The following is a 20683-nucleotide window of genomic DNA, read 5'->3' as shown; positions in this document are numbered from 1 at the left end:
CCCGCTGACCACCATCTCAAGGGCATCAATGCCAATTCAGAAAAAGGAAAGGAATGTATGGAGTTCCAGTCGGTGAAGGCTCAATGGCAGGGCATGCAAGTGGTAAGTTGCAATTGACTTCGCATATTGCCGTGACGCAAAGGCCTGCAGACAGATTGACCGACTTGCCTGACCGACTGTACCGACCACGAAGCCCATGTCTCATGGATGTGTGGAGTGCAGATGCAACTTCCAAGATAACGGGCGTATGGAAACCAACCGCCGTCCACTCTTCTGCGTAGCTAGCTGCTACCAACATTGGATGATGCGCAAGATGGACAAGCAACGACGGTAGAAAAATCAGGGGGAAACGGAAGGCCATCTCAAAGAAAGAATGGAAAGAAAGCTTGAGGAAAGGTGTGTTTTTATAAGGAAAAAGGGAGAGAGAGAGAAGAACAATAAACCGAGAAAAACACATACCCAGAGCCTTTGATGGCGATTAACAAAACGTACAATGAGGATAATTCGCGCGCGGTACGGAAACGGAGCGCAGGCATGAGGATGATGAGATTTGGAAGACCCAAATGCTACTGCGGCATGGTCGATACGACGGAAGTGAGGATCAGAGGACGGATGTTGTTGGGTTCGCAGGACGATACGAAAGTATAGGTGCTCGGTAGAAATCGGTAGATCGATCAGGGTTCCACCTTTTTTGTTTTCTTTTTCGGAATATCGAGTAGCTCGTAACTCTCTCGTGCTTGTTTATGAGGCGTGTTTTTGTGTTCGTAGAGAATTCGGCCTAGGGCGGAGACGTGATCGTGATGCCGGGAGTCGATGGAAGGAGGTCGCCAGAGTAGGAAAGAAAGAGAAAAGGTGCTGGAGTGGGCGAGGTACAGATAGTAGGCGATGAGAACAGATGACGACAAAAGGCTGGCCTGGCTTTGATCTACTCCCGGCTGCCGGTCAAGTGGACAGGAAGGGGAAGCGTGGAAAAAGCAACGACAGCCTACACCTATGAGTAATAGGAGAGGAAGCGCGACAAATCAAATACCCTAGTCTGTGGAAAAGGAGAGGGAAGGTGGCGATGACAAAGGGTTCGGGCGAAGGCGAAGAAGTGCTTGAAGTGTGCTGGAAGCGGGAGTGGGAGTGGGACGGAGAATCTCGGCAGGCATGGCTCTGAGCGTGGGAAATGGGAAATGGGGAAATGGGAAATGGCCCACCGGAGTCGAGAATGTCGAGAACCAGAGACGTAACGCGGGTTGCTGGAACTCCACAGGGATGCGCAAAGCACAGAAAGTACGGGGTGGAAAAGTGGACTCGGAGCAGCTCCAGAGAAATTTTGCATCATCCACGCCAAGGACAGGGGACCTGGCCACTAAAGAGCCAACAGTTAAACCACGCCAATCTTGGGTTTGTGGGTCAGGGCCTGGTGTTGAAGGGCCTGAAGGGCCTCGACTCCCCGACGATGTGGGCAGCGACAGAACGGACGGGTCTTGGCGTCCCACAAGAGTATGTACCTGGAAGGAAGCAGTACTGTATTAAAATAGTGCTGACATACTGTATGGAGCATATACGGTACGAAATGCTAAAGCGGCTGGTCTGTGTACGTCGCACAGTGCGTATAGTAATATACATATATACCTGTAGTGTACAGTGTAATTTGGAACTCGAATGCCTTTCGTGGTGCCAAGGGAAATCCTTTCCAGAGTACGACGCTCGGGTTGTTTGACGGGATAATAATAACGGCCTGGTACCCAGAAAAATTCTTATACCAAATACAAATTGCAGGGGTTCAATCACCTAGGAGATATCAGGAGTCTGGATGTATAACGTACGGATCAGAGGGGGGATAATTAAGTATTCCCCGTTGTAGAACCCCCTTTGGACGAATGCAAATGGTCAGGTGCGGAAAAGAGAACCGAAAGCGTCGCACACCACACTTCGAGATACTATGCCCTTCTTCGTACAACGTAATTACTAGGTACTTCCTAAGTTAAGTGAGATATAGCGGATACGGCAGTCGATCCACTTAATCCTCCATCTCCATACACGTACAGCCCCCACACCTGGGGAAACCGAGACACTTGGGGGCGTGTATTGACCAGCTGAGGTCAACAACCTCCGCTATGTTTTACATTTTTGGTATGGCATGCAGTAACACGCTGCTTTATATATATACGTACATCTCCTTTATTGAGACACTTGGGTGATCAGCAACCAAGCGGAGCGATTCCTGGGGAATGAATTGGGTGAGGACGGCTGAAGTGATGCTGTACTCACTCCATAGGTCATGGAGGAACTTTGTTTTTAATAGTTTTCAATTACAGGTCTCCGGCGATTTCCCCCTCGGTTTCCACCCCCGTTATACCCTCTAGTCTATTCCGCTGTCCGCTGTCCAATGTACCGTAACTGACACTATGGCAACAGTACGATGGTTTTTTTTTTTTTTTGCTGTCCCCTGAACCTCGGGCATCCCCTCTCTGGAAAGATTTGGCTTCCGATCCGGTCCCCCTGAATGAACATTCGGAGTACTCCGTCATGTCCGTGTCCCAACTCTATCGAGTCGTTCATGACCGTCTCGGTGCGGGCAGGAGGGAAAAGGCAGGGAAGGGTGCAGGTGTCGGTTATCTTGGCGAGACGTACGATCGTTTCCCCCCATTCTCCCCAAGGGCCTGGAACGTGTGCCTCGGCGTAGCATCCGAGCGGTCCAGGGACCCGGATGATAGAGGTCATAACAATGATAGGTATGGACCAAATCAATCAGAGAGCATCATCTCCGCCATTCACTGGGGCAACTTGAGATGTATGCACGGATACGGAGTATGCAAGATGTACGGTAATCACGAAGTACGGCGTAGGTACGGGGTACGGGGTATGGAGTACTAAGGTCAGGTAGTTCGCATTCGAAGCTCGACCGAGCCCCTTAAAAGCCCACCTTCCCTCCCCCCTCGAGATGATACGAGCTCTAATGACATATATGACGGGCAGAAGCAGCCTCGAACACGCAAAATACCGCCTTTTCCCTTTCCGTTGAGAAATTCTTCCTGCAAAACTCCTTCGTACGGACCATACACGTGTACATCCCGACTGTCTAAGGTACCTAGCAAGGTCGTCATTGACTCCGCCCAGCTTAGTCTTTGCGAATCCGCGGGTGTACGAGATAAGATGTAGTGTTATATCCTCCGCGACGTACCTATCATGTAGGTAGTACCTAAGGTACCTAAGCCATTGCTCGATTCAGGGTTGGAGACTAATCAAGGTAATTAAGGACAGTATATCCGTCGACTTTCCACTTCGATTTGTGCATGAGTAGCTTCACTGCCCAGTTGAACGATTCCAATCTTGATGCGAACGAACATCACCAACAAGTCTTTCTGAATGGATCAAGTCGAACGACGCATGCAGAGTACACCCCTTTCCAAGAGGGTTTCAAGGGACAGCGAGCACCTGCCCACCTTACCTTAGGTACCTACCTACCTAGGTACCTTAGGTAGACGCAAACGTGCCTACATACCTTATATATCATGCTATCTTTGCGGTTGGTGTCCCATCCCACAACGCAATGCACGCAAATACAATCGAACTTGATTCGAGGCATGAATCGAGGCCGAGAATGGAAGAAAGAACAAGGCCAGATCATATCTGGCGTTCATCGATGGAAGACGTAATTACCAGACCAGGTAGCGAGATAACCAGATAACATATGTAGGTTTCGTTGTATCGCAGATGTCAAGGAATGACGAGCAAAAGGTCTTATCTTGCATATCTCACCCCGCATCCATAACAGGCCAACAGATCGCAACTGGTCTCTCTCTCTCTCTCTCTCTCTCTCTCTCCCCCCCCCCCCCCCCCCTCTCTCCAACGCATTCCGTAACATTTAGCAAACCCCCGAATAATCGGTCGGTCTTCGCTAAGAAGCCGATTATACTAAAAACACACCGAAGAACGTTAACCTCGGGCCGGCCTGACGTGAGGACGAGGCCTCTTCTCAACGTCATCAGCCGCCGTCGGTCCTCTCCCGGTGAGACTGGCGGCGGTTGCGGTTTATTTCTGAAGGTTCTCCCAGGGTCGGAGACTAGCATGTCGGGCCCTGGCCAACGCAGAACTGGCTGCTTCTAGCGCATGGTAAAGTATCACCAATTTGTCATCCCACGAACTTGCGAAGGGACTGGGGCCGCTTCGAGAACGGCCAGGCCAAGGGTCAACAACTCCTCCTCCTCCTCCCCATCCCCAGCGCATGCTTTCCGGTCCCAGCTCAATCCACATCACTATCCTCTCCTGAGCCCCGTCTCCCACAAGCTAAGGGAGCGACATAGGAGACGCCAGGGGTGGGGAGCCGGAGAGGGGCAAATATTCGTCGTGTATTCCTTCATTATGTCCTCCTGTAAATGAACCGGTATGTAAGTAGTTAATCACAATGCGGACAAAGCAAGGCATTGGGACATGTTGCAGCAGAGGCACTAAAGGATGACCTTCACGGCCTAGAACCATTGCCCCGAGCATTTTTTTGCTTTATCTGGCAGCATGCAGGACGGCTACTTATCTACGTACTCCGTACAGCCGTGCGTGCAGTATCATGAAACCTGCAACTGCACATCAGAAGAGGAGACACATCGCCGATCCCAAGTCGTAAATATGTCTGCCGCATCAGCCCTCCCACTGTTTTCATCCAATTGTTCTAATCTTTTAGCGGTAGGACGAATCTGAGCCAGAATCTAGCCACGTGGGGTGAACCCGGTGCTCCCCGCTGTCCGGCAACAGACAAAACCTTGCAATCTGCCTGCTTGAAGTTTATTATTATTACCTTCCGTTCCCGGCATGGGGTACGGGGCTGTATGCACGAACTACAATGCATTGCATTTATGTACTCCGTAGCTGTTTCCGCCGATTTAAAATATCGCTATCCGTACGTACTCTTGATGGGATATCCGGACCTGGCCTACCAGCCGGTTATTGCTACTATTTCCTTGTTTTGTGCATTCAGAGTCTCTTTTGTGCGTGGGGTTGAGATGCTGATAACGTACACGTGTACTTCCAGGACATCTCATGGCTGTAAGGATACTCCGCTCGTATAAGATCGGCATCCTGTCAGAAATGGGGATCGACCGGAGCTATCGAACGGGGGAACTACCGGTCGACCAAGGCAGAATAAACCGTGGATACGATTTGCCATGGCTTTACGGAAAATATCTACTGTCACGGTCACGTCAGCTGTCCGGCAAAAGATCCCCTTATCTTAACTCTAGACGCCACGAACTAATTACGGGGTATCTACGCGGAGAGGAAGGGGCTGTCGCTATCGTAGCTGGTCAATCGGGTCAATCGATTATCATGACCATCTATCGCGTTGGCTCCAGCGCTGACTCATTACGAAGCGTTGGGCTCATTGCACATGAGATAAGGGGATGCGGCTCATGAGCTGTTGAAGTGCAGTTCCCTCCCAGGATATTTATCATCAAGCCCTCGTATCTCCACATCCTCACGAGGCGAGGCGAGGCGAGGCGATCTCTATCCCCATTTCCAGTTGAGCGGCTGAGCCTGAGCCTGGCCTGCCACGATTGCCATCTCAGAACTGACCCTCCGAACTGGCTAGAAATGTACTTGTTCCCTCATTTAACAAAGTAGTTGTCGGCAACGAGAACGGGTAACGGAGTGGTGTAACCTGCTCGGCCAAACGGGGGCACCAGGCCACGTCACCCAAGCACCAGCGCGCCAGTCGATAACTGCGGCTGACCATCTCACCGACGCATCGCGGTGTTCCCAGAACGAGATGGCCCGCGTCGTTGGTGGCAGCCGAGCTCGTGGGAGGCCGCTTCTTCGTCCCGGCTAGGGCGTTCTCGAACCTCGACTGTCCATCAAGAGTGAGGGGTCTCGACCACGTGCCCAGGACGGGGGCGCACAGGCCCATACACGAACTGCGGATTATTTGATCACCGTCGTTACTCGTAACCCTCAAAGGGCCTGGGGTTCGGACAAGAGACTGGGTGGTATTTGTTCCGTGCCGTTTCCTGCCAGCCGAACCGCCCGAAGGGCTAGCAAGACTTGGAGCTGAAGCTTGAGAATGCATTGTCCTCTCTCCTGTCCCGCATATCACCTACCTTGCTGACAGGTCGACCAACCCCGTCTGCAACCCGGCAGTTGTCTCTATGTTCCACCCGCTTGATAGAGTGCTAGCAGCCAGTGTTCTTCAGAATGGGTTGTGTTCCTATACACGGAGATGACTATCCGCAGGGTTGGACGAGGCCTAGCCGACGTCTCAATCAACCGAAAGGCAAGAATCAGGTAAAGCAGTGTCACGTCGATGCGTCTAAAGAGGAAAATAAACAAAGCGAGGCGAAAGGACGAGTCTATGAGACGGCCGTGATAAAGTACGTACTACGAAGTAATTCACTGCACTCCCACTCCAGCCATCTCTTTTTTTTTCTTTTTCTCCACCTTTCCCTTTCCCCTCCTTTCGTTTCATGGAAGTTGGGTGGGGGCACCTTGCTGGCGCGAGGGGCTTTCTGACATCGACACACATGAGAAGCGGCTAGTTGAGGTCGAGTCCCAGGCCGATGAGACGCCACCCTGCTCAATGACGTTTGGGATGCATTGAATGCAAAAAGTCCACATAACAAGTTGTTATCTAAAATAGCCGCTCTGTCAATGCGCCAAGTGCCAATGCAGCAACATGCCAGAAGGTGATGAGAAACATGATGAGAAACAAGCCGGATATGATTCCGGGACAGGGGTCCGTCTCGTTACGGCCCAGGGGCCTTTCCGCTACTCGATCCTGACAGCCCCTGGTGCAGCTCGAGCTCGAGCTCGCTGAAGCAAGGAGCATCTTGGAAAAGGAGATGATCGTCGATGCGCAGCGATATGAACTATTTTGCGAGTTTCATAGAGCACACCGTATCCATATCTTGGTCCTGCATGTTCTGGAAATGATAAGGATGTGATGCCAGGGATTGGAGCCGGAATTCCGTAATCAAGATGGTCGCTTTTTGTCGCGTTATAAATGAGCTGACACTGGTGTGCCAACTGAAGCAAGATAAAAATGTCAAAATATCCGGGCGGAAGGTCGGGGAGGGGGATCATCCCCTATCAGGTCGTTTCGCTAAAGGCAACCTCGGGGGGTAGGCGGAAGGAAGCGCAGAACATGCGCTTTTTCGGTGCGACGTCGCGTACGTTATGGATATGAACCTCGCCCTTGTTCTGCGCATCTCCCGGTACAAAGCGAACGCCGATCTGGTCAAAAATCCTCTGGCAAATGTCGTTGAGAGGCACTTCGTCGTCGCTCTTAACGGCGAAGCAGTGGACGTGTACCATGGGCAGTTTGACATCAGTATGTGGCTCGAATAGGTGCGCTAGTCCATGGTAGATGCCCCGGAAGCGATGGAGAAATTCGATGGCCGAAGCCGGGAGGTTCATGACGAAGTGGGAGATGGTCGGCGGAAGGGGGATTCGCTTGGGCTCTGGGGGCTGCTGACCGGCTGACTTGCTCCGGGAAACCTTGGGCTGGATAACGGCGCTGTCTCCTCGAACTGATGCGTCGTAGACGAGGCGACTGGCCTCTTGGATAAAATCTAGGCCATCTTTGTTGAACGCTCGCACATATTGATCAACCTGGGGGTGTCAGAGGAATGAATGGAATTTCCCAGCACAAATATGAGGGCATGAAGGGGGAGGAGTCTGAGAGTACCTTGTTTCTTTTGATGGCCTTCTCGAGATACCGATGGCTCTCTGGGTTCATGTCGTTGGCGAAGACGAATACCCCCCTTTTGCCAGAAGGGACGGCAAAAGGCCCGATCCCTGCCATGACATCGCAAACTACCTCCCCCGGTTGGAACATTTTAACGAGTCTCGAGTGCTCGGTTTCGAGCTTGCTGTTCCAGTACACCTTGGAGTAATCAAATGCGAACGTGCAGTCGTTCTCCTTGACCTCGACGTCCATGTCGTCGGGGCCTGCAAGGACCTCGTAGGCAAAGGTACGGAACTGAGACTCAGTACCGACGTTGTCCGTTTTGTTGATCACTGTCCGAATTTTGGGGTTCTTGTCCAGTATGACTTGTGCAATGATACTCTTGTAGGGGAGATATCGGTCCCTGAGATTCAGGTGAGCTGTCGAGTGGGATTTGTGAGCTGCAACCCAACCCTGCCTTGATGACTGATGGCGGGAGACCTACCGACATGCCCAGCTGTGTTGAAGCCCACGGGAATCTCATGGTGCATGTCCTCCGGGATTATGGACGACACAACATCCACTTTGAGCTCGAGTCAGCGGCTGCCCCAGAAGCAACGCAGGCTCAGAAACGGGATGGGGTGGCTCACGGTAGGTCCAATACTCATAGTCGAGATGAACGTCATACGGTACCACGGCCAAGTCTTTCAGATCAACACCTTCCCGCAATACGGGTCCCCAAGTTGAGGGAACTGCGCATGGTCTCTCTCGTCAGTACCTCAAAGTGACTCTACAATGGTGCCAGATGGAAGCGCTCTACTCACCATCCACCTTGGTGCCGGGGTTCAGGAGGAGACATTTTTTGCCCGGGGCCACGGGATCTGGGCGAATGGCGTCTAGCCGATCCCAATTTAGGAGCTCCTTCCCCTTCTCGAGCTGCTTGCGATACCGTGCGATATTCCGATTCTCATGGACAGTGGCGGCAGCGAGGTTCAGGGTTTTAGAAAACAGTGATTTGTCGAGAGTTGTTGACGCCCGGGCGAGAGGAGCCCGGAGTGTGAGCATAGTCTCGATGTTCTCGTTCTCAGTCTGAACAGAAGAGATAAGCGACTAACTAGCCCATATGCGCTGTCCGAGATTCTGGAGATGTCACACTCACTTCCATGATTATCCGTCCGAGCTTCGTAAAACTGTCAGGGGTTAGGTTTTGGGTGGTGACTCGATCCGACCCCGGACGAGGCTGAGAAATACCGACCTAGATACTTACCTAGTTAGGTAAAGACCGTGCACAGCCACTGTGGCTGCCGATGAACTGAGTGTGGCTTGTGCAAGGCTGCGCCGGGGATAGGGGACGGTGATGTCACCGACTTACTGCTCTTTTCACTCCCTTGCTGAGAAGCACTCTGGAGGCTCTAGGATACCAAGTGAATTACTCCGTACGTTCTTATATACATATACTAATCAGTTCAACTTTGTGTTCTTCGGCGTGGCCTGTCATACATGCAATTAGTTGCTCTGAGGGCTTCATTCTCTCGGGCTCATCAGAAATGATCAGATCCTCACAATGTCACAAAAGAGAACCCTACATGCCTTTTTCGCACCGGCAGCCAAGAAGGCACGCCTGAATGAAGACACGTCCAATGGACCCGTAAGATGAGCCACTGGCCTTAAAAAAGTCCCAATTGACAATATCTTGGTCTGACTCGGAGACGAAAGGAGAGACATTCCGACCATCGGCATTACCCTTGCCCTATCCTGGACGTACCTCAGTCTATGAGCAAAGCGATTGCATCGTTACCCGCACGGACGGGCAAGGTGATCAAAAACCAGCCCCATCTGGACCTCCTATACTTCGAGCCATATATACCCAGTGATCTCGCCAAAGACCTCTTTGCGTTCCTGCGGTCGGAGCTCCCCTTCTACCGGGTCGAGTACAAGATCAACAGAGGCGGCATCCAGACAGACGTCCGAACACCCAGGTGAACCCTCTCCACGAATCTCGACTCTCGACTCTCGACCCTGTCGGGGTTGCAAAAGCGTGTATACGTGCCCTAACGCACCTTGTAGGTACACGACCGTCTTCGGGATAGACGAGACAGCGCGCTTCGCGGAAGATGGCTCAGTCGTCGACGCCAAGTCGGGAGAACCGGTTCAAGATCGCCGGTACGATAGGTATCCACCCCGGCCGATCCCAGGGTGCCTAGACGAGCTGAGGAGGTCAACGGAGACGGCCACGGGATGTACCTTCAACTTTTGTCTCGTCAATTACTATGCCTCGGGAGCGGATAGCATCTCGTTCCACAGCGACGACGAGCGGTTCCTGGGACCGGAGCCAGCCATCGCGTCTTTCTCGCTCGGGGGGAAGAGGGATTTCGTCCTGAAACCCAAGCCAGTTCCGAAAGGACCCGACCCAGACCTTTCTCCCGTGGCAAAGACCCTCAAGTTCCCCCTGGCCAGCGGACACATGATCCTTATGCGTGGTCCAACACAGTCGAACTGGCTGCACTCCGTCCCTAAAAGGGGCGGCAGGAACCCGGAGGATGGGGGAAGAATCAATATCACGTTTCGGAAGGCTACAAGCAAGGATGGAACTGAGAATTACTATAACTACAATGTTGGAACCGGCCCAGTCTATAGATGGGATCGAGCATCGCGGCAGATGAGGGTATCAAGTAGTCCATGACAGTGAGGGGGACAACAACAGCGAGACAAGTTTGTCCGGCCGAAGACTGGAGGAAGCTTTCCGTTTCTGTATGCTGTGCTGTCGTGCTTCCAACGTTGTACCATGCAGACGAGATTTCCAGTAGCCCCTTTTGGAACTCTTTTGTTTTTACCTGCCCTTGCGGAACTGAGCGCTGGAAAACTTGCGCAGCGCCGAGATGAAGACCTGGTACCCGACCTCCTGGTTGTCCTTCAAACAGGAGATCTCTGTCAGCCGGATGGGCCAGGGAGGATAGCCGTCTAGCTCTACATGGGGTCCGAAAAGGACGAGCAGATCGGGTTCGGGCATGATGCCCTCGGACAGTTCGGCGTCGATGAGATCCAGACCAATGTCCTTGGGGGAGAGCTTGGCCTTCTGAGACATCTCGGTTAGCGTCCTCGTGAGATCAACCATGGAGTCGCGCCCGTCTTCGGCGGAGATGAAGTGGACGTTCAGATGACGCGGATCGGCGCGAGCAAAGTCTCCGACGGCGGGGGACTCGAGGATCTCGTCCCCGTGGGGCATGGAAATGGTCAAGGATGGCTGGTGACGGCCGAAATAAGAGCGGAACTTCTGCATGATGACTTGCTGAACTTGAGGGAGATATCTCTTGAAGAGTCCTGGAACAAATGCACCCCGTCAAAGCTTGTCAGTGACGTGGCCCCCTTTCTGATGATTTGGAAGGGACTAGAATGAAAATCGTGGCTCACCTGTCCTTTCATATATGGTCAACATGGGAATCTTGGCGCAGGTGCACCACACGGCCATCTCAGCAGCCTCATTGACGAGCCTTTCCAGCTCCGGCCCCTGTCTACCGGCCTGGTCAATCTTGAGAATGACGCTGATGTGTTTCGGTTTCTTCTTGAGCGCCGCCGTGTCCTTCTCGATGATGGCTGGGGTCCGGTGGTGATAGTAGGCGATGGAGCGTATGCGGTATAAGACGGTGTGCCAGGCCTGGCGTATTCTGATGTAGAGGGAGAAAATGCTGTGTATTATTGTGAAGATGAGCAGATGGAGTTTGTTTCGCAGGGCACGTCGTACTCCGAAGCGACCATTGCGCACCGGCCGGTGATCTGTCCATTTCTCGTCCTCTTCAAGCGACTCTTCTGGTAGGTACTCCTAACGGCGAGCGTCAGCAGTCGAGCTTGGCAGTGAAATTGAAGCAGAAGACGGGGGGAGTGTGCTGAGGTGGCTGTAGGAGCCAAGTCAGACGGCAGACGGACATGGATAATTTTCCTCTTATCATCATCGCTCAAAACCTCGTGCCTCGCAACCTCATCGGTCCGGTAGACTTTGCGATCCTTTAGGGTCAATGCCATGACGGACAGTCGTTCTTGACCAAGGGCAAAAGAGCAGGATGTTCGTTGGAGAGAGATGTCGTCAACCGGTTCGAGCGATCAGTCGAGAGGTCAATCAGTCGATAGGTCAATCAGTCAGTCAGTCTGTTGGTTGGTCGGTCGGGTCGGCTCGAAGACAACGTCGGCGTGCGAAGCAACTTGGCGATGCAGTAACAGACGGTCTGTACACTACAGAGAAGAACAAGAGACAGCCTCTCGCGTTGACCTCTTGTTCGAACGTCACTAGTTGTCGGGCCCTTTGCTATTTCGTGCTGCTGAGGTGACGCTGGGGAGAGTCGTCCGGAGCTTATGCAGGATGACGACGCGTTTACAAACCAGGCGAGACTCGGCGGTGTTGGCAAGCAACACTTGCTCATGCCTGCACGTTATTGCTCAGCACCGAACGGGCGCTCCCATAATAATTATGCGAAAAAGACAGGAAACGGGTGCCACATGTCATAGTGTCCACCGCCCCACCACCATTCCAACTATTCTGCGCCACAAACCCACATGAGCTTCCTTGGCACGATGCGGCTGAGGCTGAGGCTGAGGCTGAGGTACTCCGTACGTTGTACCTAACCTAAACACTGAACTGGAACCGTAAGGTACCTTATTATTAGTTGAGTGCTGAAACTCGCTAAAACAGCCTCCCCGTAGAGTCAATATTCCCCGCAGTGGCCACTGTACGAAGTACTTCGGACTACTGAGTTCAGTGCACCCGTGCTGGAGACCATAGTGGGGGACAGGACAGCCTCAAGATCCGCGCCAGAATGTGCGATTCCTATCTCTGCCATCAACAACAATGCCATGGTGTTTCCTACGCAGGAAACCCTAAAACCATGACAGTAAGCGCAACATTGACGACTAAACGACGACGATAACGAATACATTTGTTTTCTTCTTCTTCTTCTTCTTCTTCTTCTTCTTCTTCTGATTCTGAATCACACGCAGAGTCCAAACATCAACCTCATAGCGGGCGAGTCTTCAGCCTTACTCGACGGATGTAGACCTGGGCTCTGACCCTACGGTCAACGCCTTCCAGCTTCAACCTCCTCCATCGCATACCTCAGCGCCATTGACCGACCATGGATCGGACTGGGGCTGGGACTGGGGCTGGGACTGGGGCTGGGACTGGGGCTGGAGCTGCTGCCGCAGCCGGTGCTACCCCCGGAACCGCCTCTATATTTCCCAAGGGACCCAGCTTTACCTTTGATGACTTTTCCAGCAAGGACTTTATAGTCCGTGATTTCATCGACACGCTTACCGAGACTGCTATCCCTGCAAGCCGCCGGTCTGGACAGTCCCAACCAGCATTCGACCCAAAGCCGCTCATCCGTACATTTGAGAGTAAGGAACCCCAAGAGAACGAGAACCCCCCACCCTGAGCGAAAGAGATACGTCAGCAAGGAAAGAGGGATGAGGGAAACGTGAAAGAGTCAAGAAGGAAAGAAACAAATCTGACCAGAGTTGCCAACTTTTTTTTTTTTTTTTTTTTTCACTAGATGCGCTGGCCCAACTCGCTACCTTGTCCGAAGAATTACAAGAAAAAGAATCCGAGCTACTCTCCAACGTTCGACGAGCCGAGATACAACATGACCAAACCCTCGAAACTTTGGGTCACAAGCTCGACCAGTCCATGCAGTCCTTCGAGGCGTTGGATCTATCGCTGAACAACCCTGGCGACAACGCGGACCGAATCGGGGGGCACAATGGCACCGGCGGCGCAAACGTGGCGGTCCAAATAGGAGAAATGCTGGAAGAGCTCGACAAGAAGAGAAGACGGGCGCAGGACGCCAGCTTCTTGATTCAGTGCTGGACAGAAGTCAGCGAGACGGGGCGACTGACATCCCTGGAAGAGATACAACGACAAGGCGGAGCAGAGAACAAGGTCCGGTGTGCCGTCATCTCCCGCCAGCTGATGCGAATCAGTCAGCGGTTGGACACGCCCTCTTGGGCCGAGACCAAGACCGCTCGAGCGAACGGCCTCAGCAACGGCTCGACGGAGACGAACCACCGGACACATCATAATACGCGAGAGGTGATCGAGAAGTTCAGCGAGGGTCTGGAGCAGGAGCTGTTGCAGCAGTTCAACAACAGCTATCGGCGTCAAAACCTGGACGACATGAGGGAGTGCGCCAAAGTTCTCCAGGACTTCAACGGGGGTGCCAGCGTCATCGCCATCTTCGTCAACCAGCACCAGTTTTTCATCGACCGGGACCAGCTCATCCACGACGAGGTCACGACCGACAACGAAGTATGGGAACAGCTCGCCGACCCGGATTCGGACCCTCCAGGCGTGGAGCCCAGCCTGCAGTCTTTGGTCGACGAGGTCAAGATCGTCATGCAGGAGGAGTCGTTCATCATCAAGAGGGCGTTCCCGTATTACGAGACGGTCCTAATCAAGTTCATCCAGAGAGTATTCCAGCAGTCCATCCAGCAGCGGCTGGAACTAGTGCTAGAAAAGGCCAACACCGTTTCGTCCCTCGCCTTCCTGCGGTCCCTCCACTCATCCAGAGCCTACATCAGTGCGCTGGTGGAGGACCTCAAGTCGCACGGCCTGACCGAGTACCCGGAACCGGCATCTTCGCAAATCTCCCAGACCCTGGATCAGCAGATGGAGGAGCTGTTTGTGCCTTACCTCGTCGGCAATTCATACATCGACAGGGAGAAGAAGAGCTTGGAAGAAATGTACAACTCCCTTCTGTTCAAGTTCACCGCCTACCACGCCAAGCGGAAAAAGGCACCGACGGGCTTCATGGCCTCGCTCGCGCAGCAGAGCACCCAGCTCCTGTCCTCGGCCAAGGACGCCTACCTGGAGCGACTGAACTCGTCCGAGCTGACCCCGACGCAGAAAGCCATGATGCTCCGCGTGGCCGGACTGCAGGACAACCGCGACAACAAGCACGACGTCGAGGTGACCGAGGAAGACGGCCAGCTCAGCGTGCAGAACGCGAAGCGCATGATGAAGTGGCTGGCGGAAAGCGTCCGACGGACCCTGGAGCTGGGCTCGCCGGTCGAGACGCCCAAGGACGTGAACGTGCTGCTCCACCTCCTCCTGGCCACCATGGACCAAGTCTACATCGAGACGGGGCTCGACGCCGTGCTCGACCAGTCGACGTCCCTGGAACATTCCAAGACGGAACCCGACCTGAGCTTCCTCCCCTCGGTGCGCTCAGCCGTGACCATCGCCGCCATCATGGAACGCTTCATCACCACCGTGCTCATCAAGCTCGCCGAGCCCAACACCACCGTGCGCCGCAGCATGTCCGCGAAGACCCAGACGGCCATGGACGACATCGAGCGCAAGATCAACGGCGTCATGAAGAGCGCCGCCGACGTCCTCACCAACTGGGTCGCCCGCTGCCTCGCCTCCCACCAGAAGAAGCTCGACTTCCGCCCCCGCGACGCCGAGCTCGACACCCTCCAGACCGCCACCTGCCTGCAGGTCAGCACCTTCCTCGCCCGCGCCTCCCACCTCGTCGCCCAGGTCCTCGACGGGCCCAACCTGGAAGTTTTTGCGTCCGAGCTCGCCCTCGCCGTCCTCCTCCTGCTTTTCGAGCACTTCAAGAAGTTCCAGGTCAACGCCACCGGCGGCCTCATGGTCACCCAGGACATCTCCAAGTATGTCGCCAGCCTCAAGGACTTCGGGCCGCTGACCCGCGAGGTCGAGACTTCGGTCGAGCTCCTCACGGAGGTCGGCTCCCTCTTCATCGTCGGACCTGAGGCCCTGCGGGAGAAGGCTCGTACGCTTCCCGCCGCCGCTCCGTCCGCCTCTGCCGGCCTGGGCCGGAAACTGACCAAGGCCGACTTCCGGGCCTTCGTGCAGAGGCGGGACGATGCTAGCTCACCGGGAATCCAGGGCGTTCTAGCTGCGTTATGAGCGGAGTCACATGAGGGTTGAAGAGGAAGAAGGACGGGCATTGCGATGGAGGAAGGGGAATAAGAGGGAGAGAGAGACTTGGTTTAAGAAGGGCTGCCCAATTCAATCTGATAGGAGCTCGTGTAGTGGTATTACCTCTACGGTGGGAGATGTGGTTTTGGCGGCGAGTTCATGATACCACGTTTCTGTCTTGTATGGGCAAACCAGAAAAGGGGTTGAAGCCGAGAGTTGCACGCATACACGGATACATATGTATCCACGCCAAGTTGAGAAGGCAGCAGAGAACGGAAATGATATGCATGTGCTCTATTTTCTGTGTATCCCGACGGGTGATTGTGTTTGTCCAAGCAAATCCCACCCTCAATCTTACAGCAAGCCTCTCTCTCTCTCTATATATATTCGTCCCTGTCTCACCTTGACATGGTAATCCTACGTATCGTACATTATAAAATACAGTTGGAACTGTTCTTTTCAAGTTCGTCCACACATCACGCCGCCTCGTCCTCGACCCTCCTCACGTCTTCGTCGACCCTTTCCTCGGCGTCTGGGGCCTTCGGTGACTGCACCTCAATCTCCATAGTGACAACATTAACATCCGCAATCTCCACCTCGAGGACGTCGCCCACGGCCGCATCAGCCAGCCTAGCACCCAGTCCCATCCGCGTCAGCGGCAGCGTGGCCGGCAACTCGTGAAAATCGCGCAGCCGGCCCCGGATCCCGGTGGCAACCACATCGTCAACCTCGAGGGAGAAGGTGCGCGGCAGAGGCGCCTCGCCGAAGCGCCACGCGCGCAGCAGGGCCTGGAAGATCCACTGCGAGGGCCCGTCGCGGTTGTCGACTTCGCGGATCTGGCGCAGGCGGGCCTGCAGGGCGGGGAGCAAGGGCGCAAGGGTCGTGCGCGTCCAGGGGAGGAAGCGGGCCTCGGCGCAGTCGGTGCCGGCGAGGGAGGAGCCCGTCTGCCGCTCTTGGGCCAGGGCGGCGTGGATCTGCCAGTGGACCATGAGGTCGGTGTAGCGGCGGAGCGGGCTGGACGACTTGGTGTACGCGTCCAGGCCGGTGGAGTAGAAGGGCCCCGGGGTGGCGGAAAGTTCGGACGTTCCGATGAGGGTGAACAATTCCTGGCGGACGGACTGCGGGTAGGGCTTCCCGGCGGCTGTGAGAGGGTCGGCTACCTCGGCGCGTAGTTTCTCGAGCTGCGAGGCGTTACGCACCGCTTCCGGCTGCGTGCTGTACGGCACGGCGATGTTGCGAGACTGACACCACTTGGCGGCAATCTCGCCAGCTGTGTGCATCAGCGCCTCGACGAGCTGCTCTGACCGGCCGTAGGGTGACCGCCCAAACTTGATAAACGGATCTCCGCTCCAAGCTCGAGAAGCGTTCATATCCGTCGGATGCCTCTTCTCCGAGATGCCATGGAAGGACACAGTCGGCGAAGGCAGCCTCGCCTCCATTGGCGGTAGCTGGCCCTTCTCCCGGCGGCGGGACCTGAGAGCCTCTCCCAAACGGTCCAAAAGAAGCAGGTCGTCTTTGTCTTTTTGTGTAAGATCCTCTGCCTGGGCAATCTGCTTGATGGGTGGAGGCATCCCAGGCTCTTTTCCTACTGCGAAGAAGTGGCCGTCATCCTCCAGACCAAGGTCCTGTCCCTGCGCGGGAAGGACGCTCGACAGGCCCTCCTTGGTCATGTGGACGACGTTCCGAGCGATGCCCGGTTCAATTTTGTAATCCAGGAGTTGTCCATCTTCATTGACTTTCGCGCTGAACGTCAGGGTAGGCTTCTCGGGGTCCAGAGAGAAGGCTTGTTCAAGCTCTGGAGGAAGCATGGTCTCCGAATACCCGGCCAGGTAGAGACTGGAAGGAAGGGTTTGAAGCTGGTGCGCGAGCGGCGACATCGGGTCGATGCGTGAGGCTGGGTCTGCGATATGGACATGTATCCAGTACTCACCAGCCGAGTCAGTCCGTTCCAGAGAGAAGCCGTCGTCGACATCGGCCGTCTGCTCCGAATCCACACAGAAGATTTTGGCGTCGTCGCCCCAGTCTCTTCTAGCGCCTTCGGCGATGTCTGGGCGCAAAGACTTCTCAATATCAATGGGAGGGCGTTGCAGGCGACCATCCCGGGTAATCTCGACGTCGGGGAAGCGGTAGCCATAGCGCGCAGGTATGTCCCAGGGCGGTATCCAGCCGATCTCCTGGAGAAAAGTGACACCAGTCCAGTGCGCAACCCAGTCTGATTCTTTATACATCTGGGTTAACCGCAGGATGGTGGAAGCTAGGCTATCGACTTGGGACGACTTGGGAACGACCCGATGGCACGCCCAGAGTTCCATGAAGCGGATGTATTCCAAGTCGGCCTCTTCCCACTGCGGCAAATCCCCGAGCAAGGCGTCCCCTGGACCAATCATTCCGTGAGGTGTCCAGGGCCTGGTAGCCCGATTGGCCTGGATGGCCTTGCGCGCCCTTTTGATGAAGCGGCCGAGGTTGTTTTGTTCCCAGAGCGATTCGAATTGGGCTGACGACGGGCGCAGATAGGCCGCATCAATGAGCTTCCGTACCCTCTCCTCGACCTTCTCCAGAATGCGCTTGTCTTGAGAGGGGCGCACTTCGTAGATGTAGTTGCGCCTGTGCCACCTCACGTTCAGGGGACGGAACCCCCAGCCATCTCGTTGGAGCGCGAGGTGTACGGCGTAGAGGTTATGGGGCGAGAACTTGCCACCGGATTTCAGGAAGGCGGGAAGGATGCGCTCGGCAAGCTCCTCGAGGCTCATGTACTTGACCTTTGTCGGGTCGGCGACTTGCTCGCTGGCGCGTTCGATGAATTTGAGAGCGGACTGATAGAAAGTCACTGCGTCGGCGTAGAATTTGGTGAGTAGTTCCTGAAGCTCGGAAGCAGCTTCGAGGGCTTGAGGCGTCTGGACGTGCTGAAGAACATTTCGCGGCTTGGTGAACGGTTCGGCGGGGAGGATATCGACGAGGGGCTGGAGCTGGGCCGGGTCGACGTAGTTATTGACGGTGAAAACAGACGTAAGGCTTTGGTAGGGGAGCAGCTCGCCGGTGGCCATATAGAAGTAGTGGATGCCGTGATGCCTCCCGAGACAGATCCCCAGGACGGGAAGACGGCTTCCATCGAACCTGAGTGGTGTGGTGAGCAGGGGGATTCCGAGTTGGCGACTATCACACACGCCACACTGGATGGAAATAGGGTCGCCAACATACCTCGTTTCAATCAAATCTCCAGCTAATATACTCGAAGTCTGCCCTCGCAGGTCCGAGAGTACATCCCCATCGAACAGGTCGGGATTGGATTGTTGGCCGTGTGGCTCATCTGTGAAGGTGCGTGCCGTCTGGGAGCGGGTTAAGAAGTTGCCCCAGGACTGGCCGGCCGAAATGTCCTGTAGTACCTCTTCAGCCGGTAGAGGGTTTTCCTTCTCCCAAAGTCTCAGCCTATCTCGGATATTGAGACGCTGGCTTTCATCCAGGGGGTCATCGCGTATTGTCGATGTTGAGTTGGAGTCGACAGGGGTTTGACTTTGTTGAGATCGAGCAGCGTGGGTATTTGTGGTAGAGAAGGCCTAAGGTGCAAGCGTTAGGGGGTAAAGGTCAGCTTCAATATCTTGCGTATAACACTTAAGTAGGTGTACAGGTTAGACGTCGGTGAACACCTACACGTCGACTGTCGGAGAGAAGACCACTCGTGCCCGGCAGAGTACAAGGTCGCCGTCGGGACCGGAGGGCCTTGGCGGGGATGGCGGCATCAGTGCCTGCGGCGAGACATCTCCAACATATGTACGAATTCCGGGCAGTCCGAAGCATGATGATGGTGAGAAAGTAGTGGTCGCCCTATAAAGCAGGGGCTTACCCTTGCGACTCGGACTATCGGTCGTCCTGTCGGTGTGCTGTTGTGATGCGGCACTGTTCACAACCCGCATCCCAAAGACCAGTGGAAAAAATCTCGACCCGTGACGGTCGTCTATCGAATGCGAAACCGCTGAACGCGAAGTCACGTGATACCATTGCAGACGCCACACCCCGCTGGTCCTCGATGAGTCAGCCGAAGGACTCAAAAGTCCGAAGTACTTCGTACACGACCAAAGTAAATCCCTATCATGCCTTGATCACCACTTCATTCGTACCTGGTAAGAATCAACATCACATAACGGCGCCACAAGGATATGTACACACATAGAATCGCACCAAGACACCCGCCGTCGGACTTTGTTTTTCTCGTTTGACTGACATGACTTGAATATTCCACGCCAATGTAAAGGCCCTTCAAGACAGAAACACAATGATTCGGGGAAGACCATAAGGTAGGGACTATTGGGCCGGCGAGGTCGGAGGTCGTGATTTTCTGGGTAGGAAGCGCGCACACCGCCGGCGTACTTGAATATCGTGCCGCTCTCTCTTCGGTAAAGATGGAGCGGGGGGTATAAGGGGGCGGTCAGACTACCGCATACTCTCCGGTAAGACCAAGACATTGCTTCTGTCTGTCTGAGCCAATGGTCCAGTTACCCTGTAATTCCCCCCATGTGTCTTGCAAAGATGGTGCATGGTCGGATAAGACACGGAACAACATACATAGCACGCAAGGCTCGTTTCTTAACAGTCAAACATCGAGATGGGCAGAGGCGAAGAGTGGCAGAGGTCCGCTGTCAAAACTCGGCAAGACGACATGGGTTATTTACCGGCATGACGTACGTGTACTGGCACGAGATCGACCACTCTATGCGTATTTTCTTTTCTTGTTTTGTTTCCTTTGCACTTTATTGTGTCTCAGTTGAGTCAACTAGGCCCTGGATTGGACAGAGCAGCTTGCTTTGCCCCAAGATTCCACCGGAGAAACGGCGTTCCCTACATTTTCCTACATTTCTCAGTATATTCATCATCGATATCTCAGAACTCGACTTTGACCCCACCACACTCGCGAGACGCCTGCTTGACAAACCCTTGAAAACGTTCACGGTCTGGTAAATAACGGGCTTCTGCTCGCAAAGGACTAAGCGTAGGGCCAGGAGGAATCCGTGGCGGGGTGGGATGATCCAAATCCTGATGTAATGATTTACACTATATCTGCATGTTTCAGCCATCAAGTGGGCGAACTTCAATACAAGCCCGACTATTCATTCCCCCCC

The 20683-nt window shown here is 54.4% G+C and overlaps 9 protein-coding genes across 9 annotated transcripts in view; 3 read left to right on the top strand and 6 right to left on the bottom strand.

Annotated features, from left to right (window-relative positions):
- The window catches only part of SODALDRAFT_358159 (hypothetical protein), a gene marked incomplete at both ends in the record, with an annotated part of 4786 nt that extends 2515 nt beyond the window's left edge, over positions 1-2271 (bottom strand). Inside the window, 9 exons of the mRNA XM_028614075.1 lie at positions 119-200; positions 256-385; positions 493-686; positions 728-935; positions 1069-1305; positions 1376-1496; positions 1538-1578; positions 2035-2103; positions 2182-2271. Coding sequence (XP_028467548.1) covers positions 119-200; positions 256-385; positions 493-686; positions 728-935; positions 1069-1305; positions 1376-1496; positions 1538-1578; positions 2035-2103; positions 2182-2271 — 1172 coding nt within the window. The remainder of the gene's footprint in view (positions 1-118; positions 201-255; positions 386-492; positions 687-727; positions 936-1068; positions 1306-1375; positions 1497-1537; positions 1579-2034; positions 2104-2181) is intronic.
- A 125-nt stretch (positions 2272-2396) lies between these two features.
- On the top strand, positions 2397-4461 carry SODALDRAFT_377667 (hypothetical protein; the record flags this gene model as incomplete). The annotated part of the gene is made up of 8 exons (XM_028614924.1): positions 2397-2405; positions 2509-2810; positions 3290-3405; positions 3574-3643; positions 3714-3784; positions 3960-4000; positions 4046-4104; positions 4145-4461. The coding sequence occupies 8 exons, from the start codon at positions 2397-2399 to the stop codon at positions 4293-4295; spliced, it is 819 nt and encodes a 272-aa protein (XP_028467547.1). The 3' UTR covers positions 4296-4461.
- An 839-nt stretch (positions 4462-5300) lies between these two features.
- On the bottom strand, positions 5301-6225 carry SODALDRAFT_136859 (hypothetical protein). Its single transcript, XM_028606754.1, has one exon. It carries the CDS (start codon positions 6044-6046, stop codon positions 5546-5548), a length of 501 nt encoding a protein of 166 aa, XP_028467546.1. The 5' UTR covers positions 6047-6225; the 3' UTR covers positions 5301-5545.
- Positions 6226-7062: 837 nt separating this feature from the next.
- SODALDRAFT_275124 (Met-10+ like-protein) lies at positions 7063-8704 on the bottom strand (the record flags this gene model as incomplete). The annotated part of the gene is made up of 5 exons (XM_028607963.1): positions 7063-7584; positions 7661-8079; positions 8145-8222; positions 8290-8391; positions 8464-8704. 5 exons carry the CDS (start codon positions 8702-8704, stop codon positions 7063-7065), a joined length of 1362 nt encoding a protein of 453 aa, XP_028467545.1.
- Positions 8705-9203: 499 nt separating this feature from the next.
- Positions 9204-10322, top strand: SODALDRAFT_274918 (2OG-Fe(II) oxygenase superfamily protein; the record flags this gene model as incomplete). Its single annotated transcript, XM_028607958.1, has 3 exons — positions 9204-9287; positions 9359-9618; positions 9707-10322. The coding sequence occupies 3 exons, from the start codon at positions 9204-9206 to the stop codon at positions 10320-10322; spliced, it is 960 nt and encodes a 319-aa protein (XP_028467544.1).
- SODALDRAFT_331848 (Undecaprenyl diphosphate synthase) lies at positions 10228-12085 on the bottom strand. Its single transcript, XM_028611565.1, has 3 exons — positions 11564-12085; positions 11051-11459; positions 10228-10960 (listed from the first exon to the last, which is right to left on the bottom strand). Exons 1-3 carry the CDS (start codon positions 11657-11659, stop codon positions 10470-10472), a joined length of 996 nt encoding a protein of 331 aa, XP_028467543.1. The 5' UTR covers positions 11660-12085; the 3' UTR covers positions 10228-10469.
- Positions 11700-12089, bottom strand: SODALDRAFT_136774 (hypothetical protein). Its single transcript, XM_028606753.1, has one exon. It carries the CDS (start codon positions 12052-12054, stop codon positions 11770-11772), a length of 285 nt encoding a protein of 94 aa, XP_028467542.1. The 5' UTR covers positions 12055-12089; the 3' UTR covers positions 11700-11769.
- Positions 12090-12762: 673 nt separating this feature from the next.
- On the top strand, positions 12763-15557 carry SODALDRAFT_274305 (exocyst complex component Sec10; the record flags this gene model as incomplete). Its single annotated transcript, XM_028607937.1, has 2 exons — positions 12763-13024; positions 13180-15557. The coding sequence occupies 2 exons, from the start codon at positions 12763-12765 to the stop codon at positions 15555-15557; spliced, it is 2640 nt and encodes an 879-aa protein (XP_028467541.1).
- Positions 15558-15849: 292 nt separating this feature from the next.
- SODALDRAFT_309216 (mitochondrial protein cyt-4) lies at positions 15850-19511 on the bottom strand. Its single transcript, XM_028609100.1, has 3 exons — positions 19218-19511; positions 18768-19123; positions 15850-18683 (listed from the first exon to the last, which is right to left on the bottom strand). Exons 1-3 carry the CDS (start codon positions 19362-19364, stop codon positions 16046-16048), a joined length of 3141 nt encoding a protein of 1046 aa, XP_028467540.1. The 5' UTR covers positions 19365-19511; the 3' UTR covers positions 15850-16045.
- Positions 19512-20683: the final 1172 nt, after the last annotated feature.

This window comes from Sodiomyces alkalinus, assembly GCF_003711515.1.
Source record: "Sodiomyces alkalinus F11 unplaced genomic scaffold SODALscaffold_3, whole genome shotgun sequence".
NCBI lineage: Eukaryota > Fungi > Ascomycota > Sordariomycetes > Glomerellales > Plectosphaerellaceae > Sodiomyces > Sodiomyces alkalinus.
The sequence above is the reverse complement of the archived record's forward strand: the minus strand, read 5'-3'. Positions and strand labels throughout refer to the sequence as shown.

What these genes read in the sequence shown, in the direction of transcription:
- SODALDRAFT_136774 (XM_028606753.1), bottom strand. Translation starts at nt 12,054, where the DNA reads ATGAGCAAGTGTTGCTTGCCAACACCGCCGAGTCTCGCCTGGTTTGTA.
- SODALDRAFT_309216 (XM_028609100.1), bottom strand. Translation starts at nt 19,364, where the DNA reads ATGCTTCGGACTGCCCGGAATTCGTACATATGTTGGAGATGTCTCGCC. An exon ending in TTCTCTCCGACAGTCGACGT is followed by an intron (nt 19,124 to 19,217) that starts GTAGGTGTTCAC and finishes CTTGCACCTTAG; the next exon opens with GCCTTCTCTACCACAAATAC. An exon ending in GGAGATTTGATTGAAACGAG is followed by an intron (nt 18,684 to 18,767) that starts GTATGTTGGCGA and finishes CACACCACTCAG; the next exon opens with GTTCGATGGAAGCCGTCTTC.
- SODALDRAFT_331848 (XM_028611565.1), bottom strand. Translation starts at nt 11,659, where the DNA reads ATGGCATTGACCCTAAAGGATCGCAAAGTCTACCGGACCGATGAGGTT. An exon ending in ATAAGAGGAAAATTATCCAT is followed by an intron (nt 11,460 to 11,563) that starts GTCCGTCTGCCG and finishes GCTCGCCGTTAG; the next exon opens with GAGTACCTACCAGAAGAGTC. An exon ending in GACCATATATGAAAGGACAG is followed by an intron (nt 10,961 to 11,050) that starts GTGAGCCACGAT and finishes CATTTGTTCCAG; the next exon opens with GACTCTTCAAGAGATATCTC.
- SODALDRAFT_136859 (XM_028606754.1), bottom strand. Translation starts at nt 6,046, where the DNA reads ATGCATTCTCAAGCTTCAGCTCCAAGTCTTGCTAGCCCTTCGGGCGGT.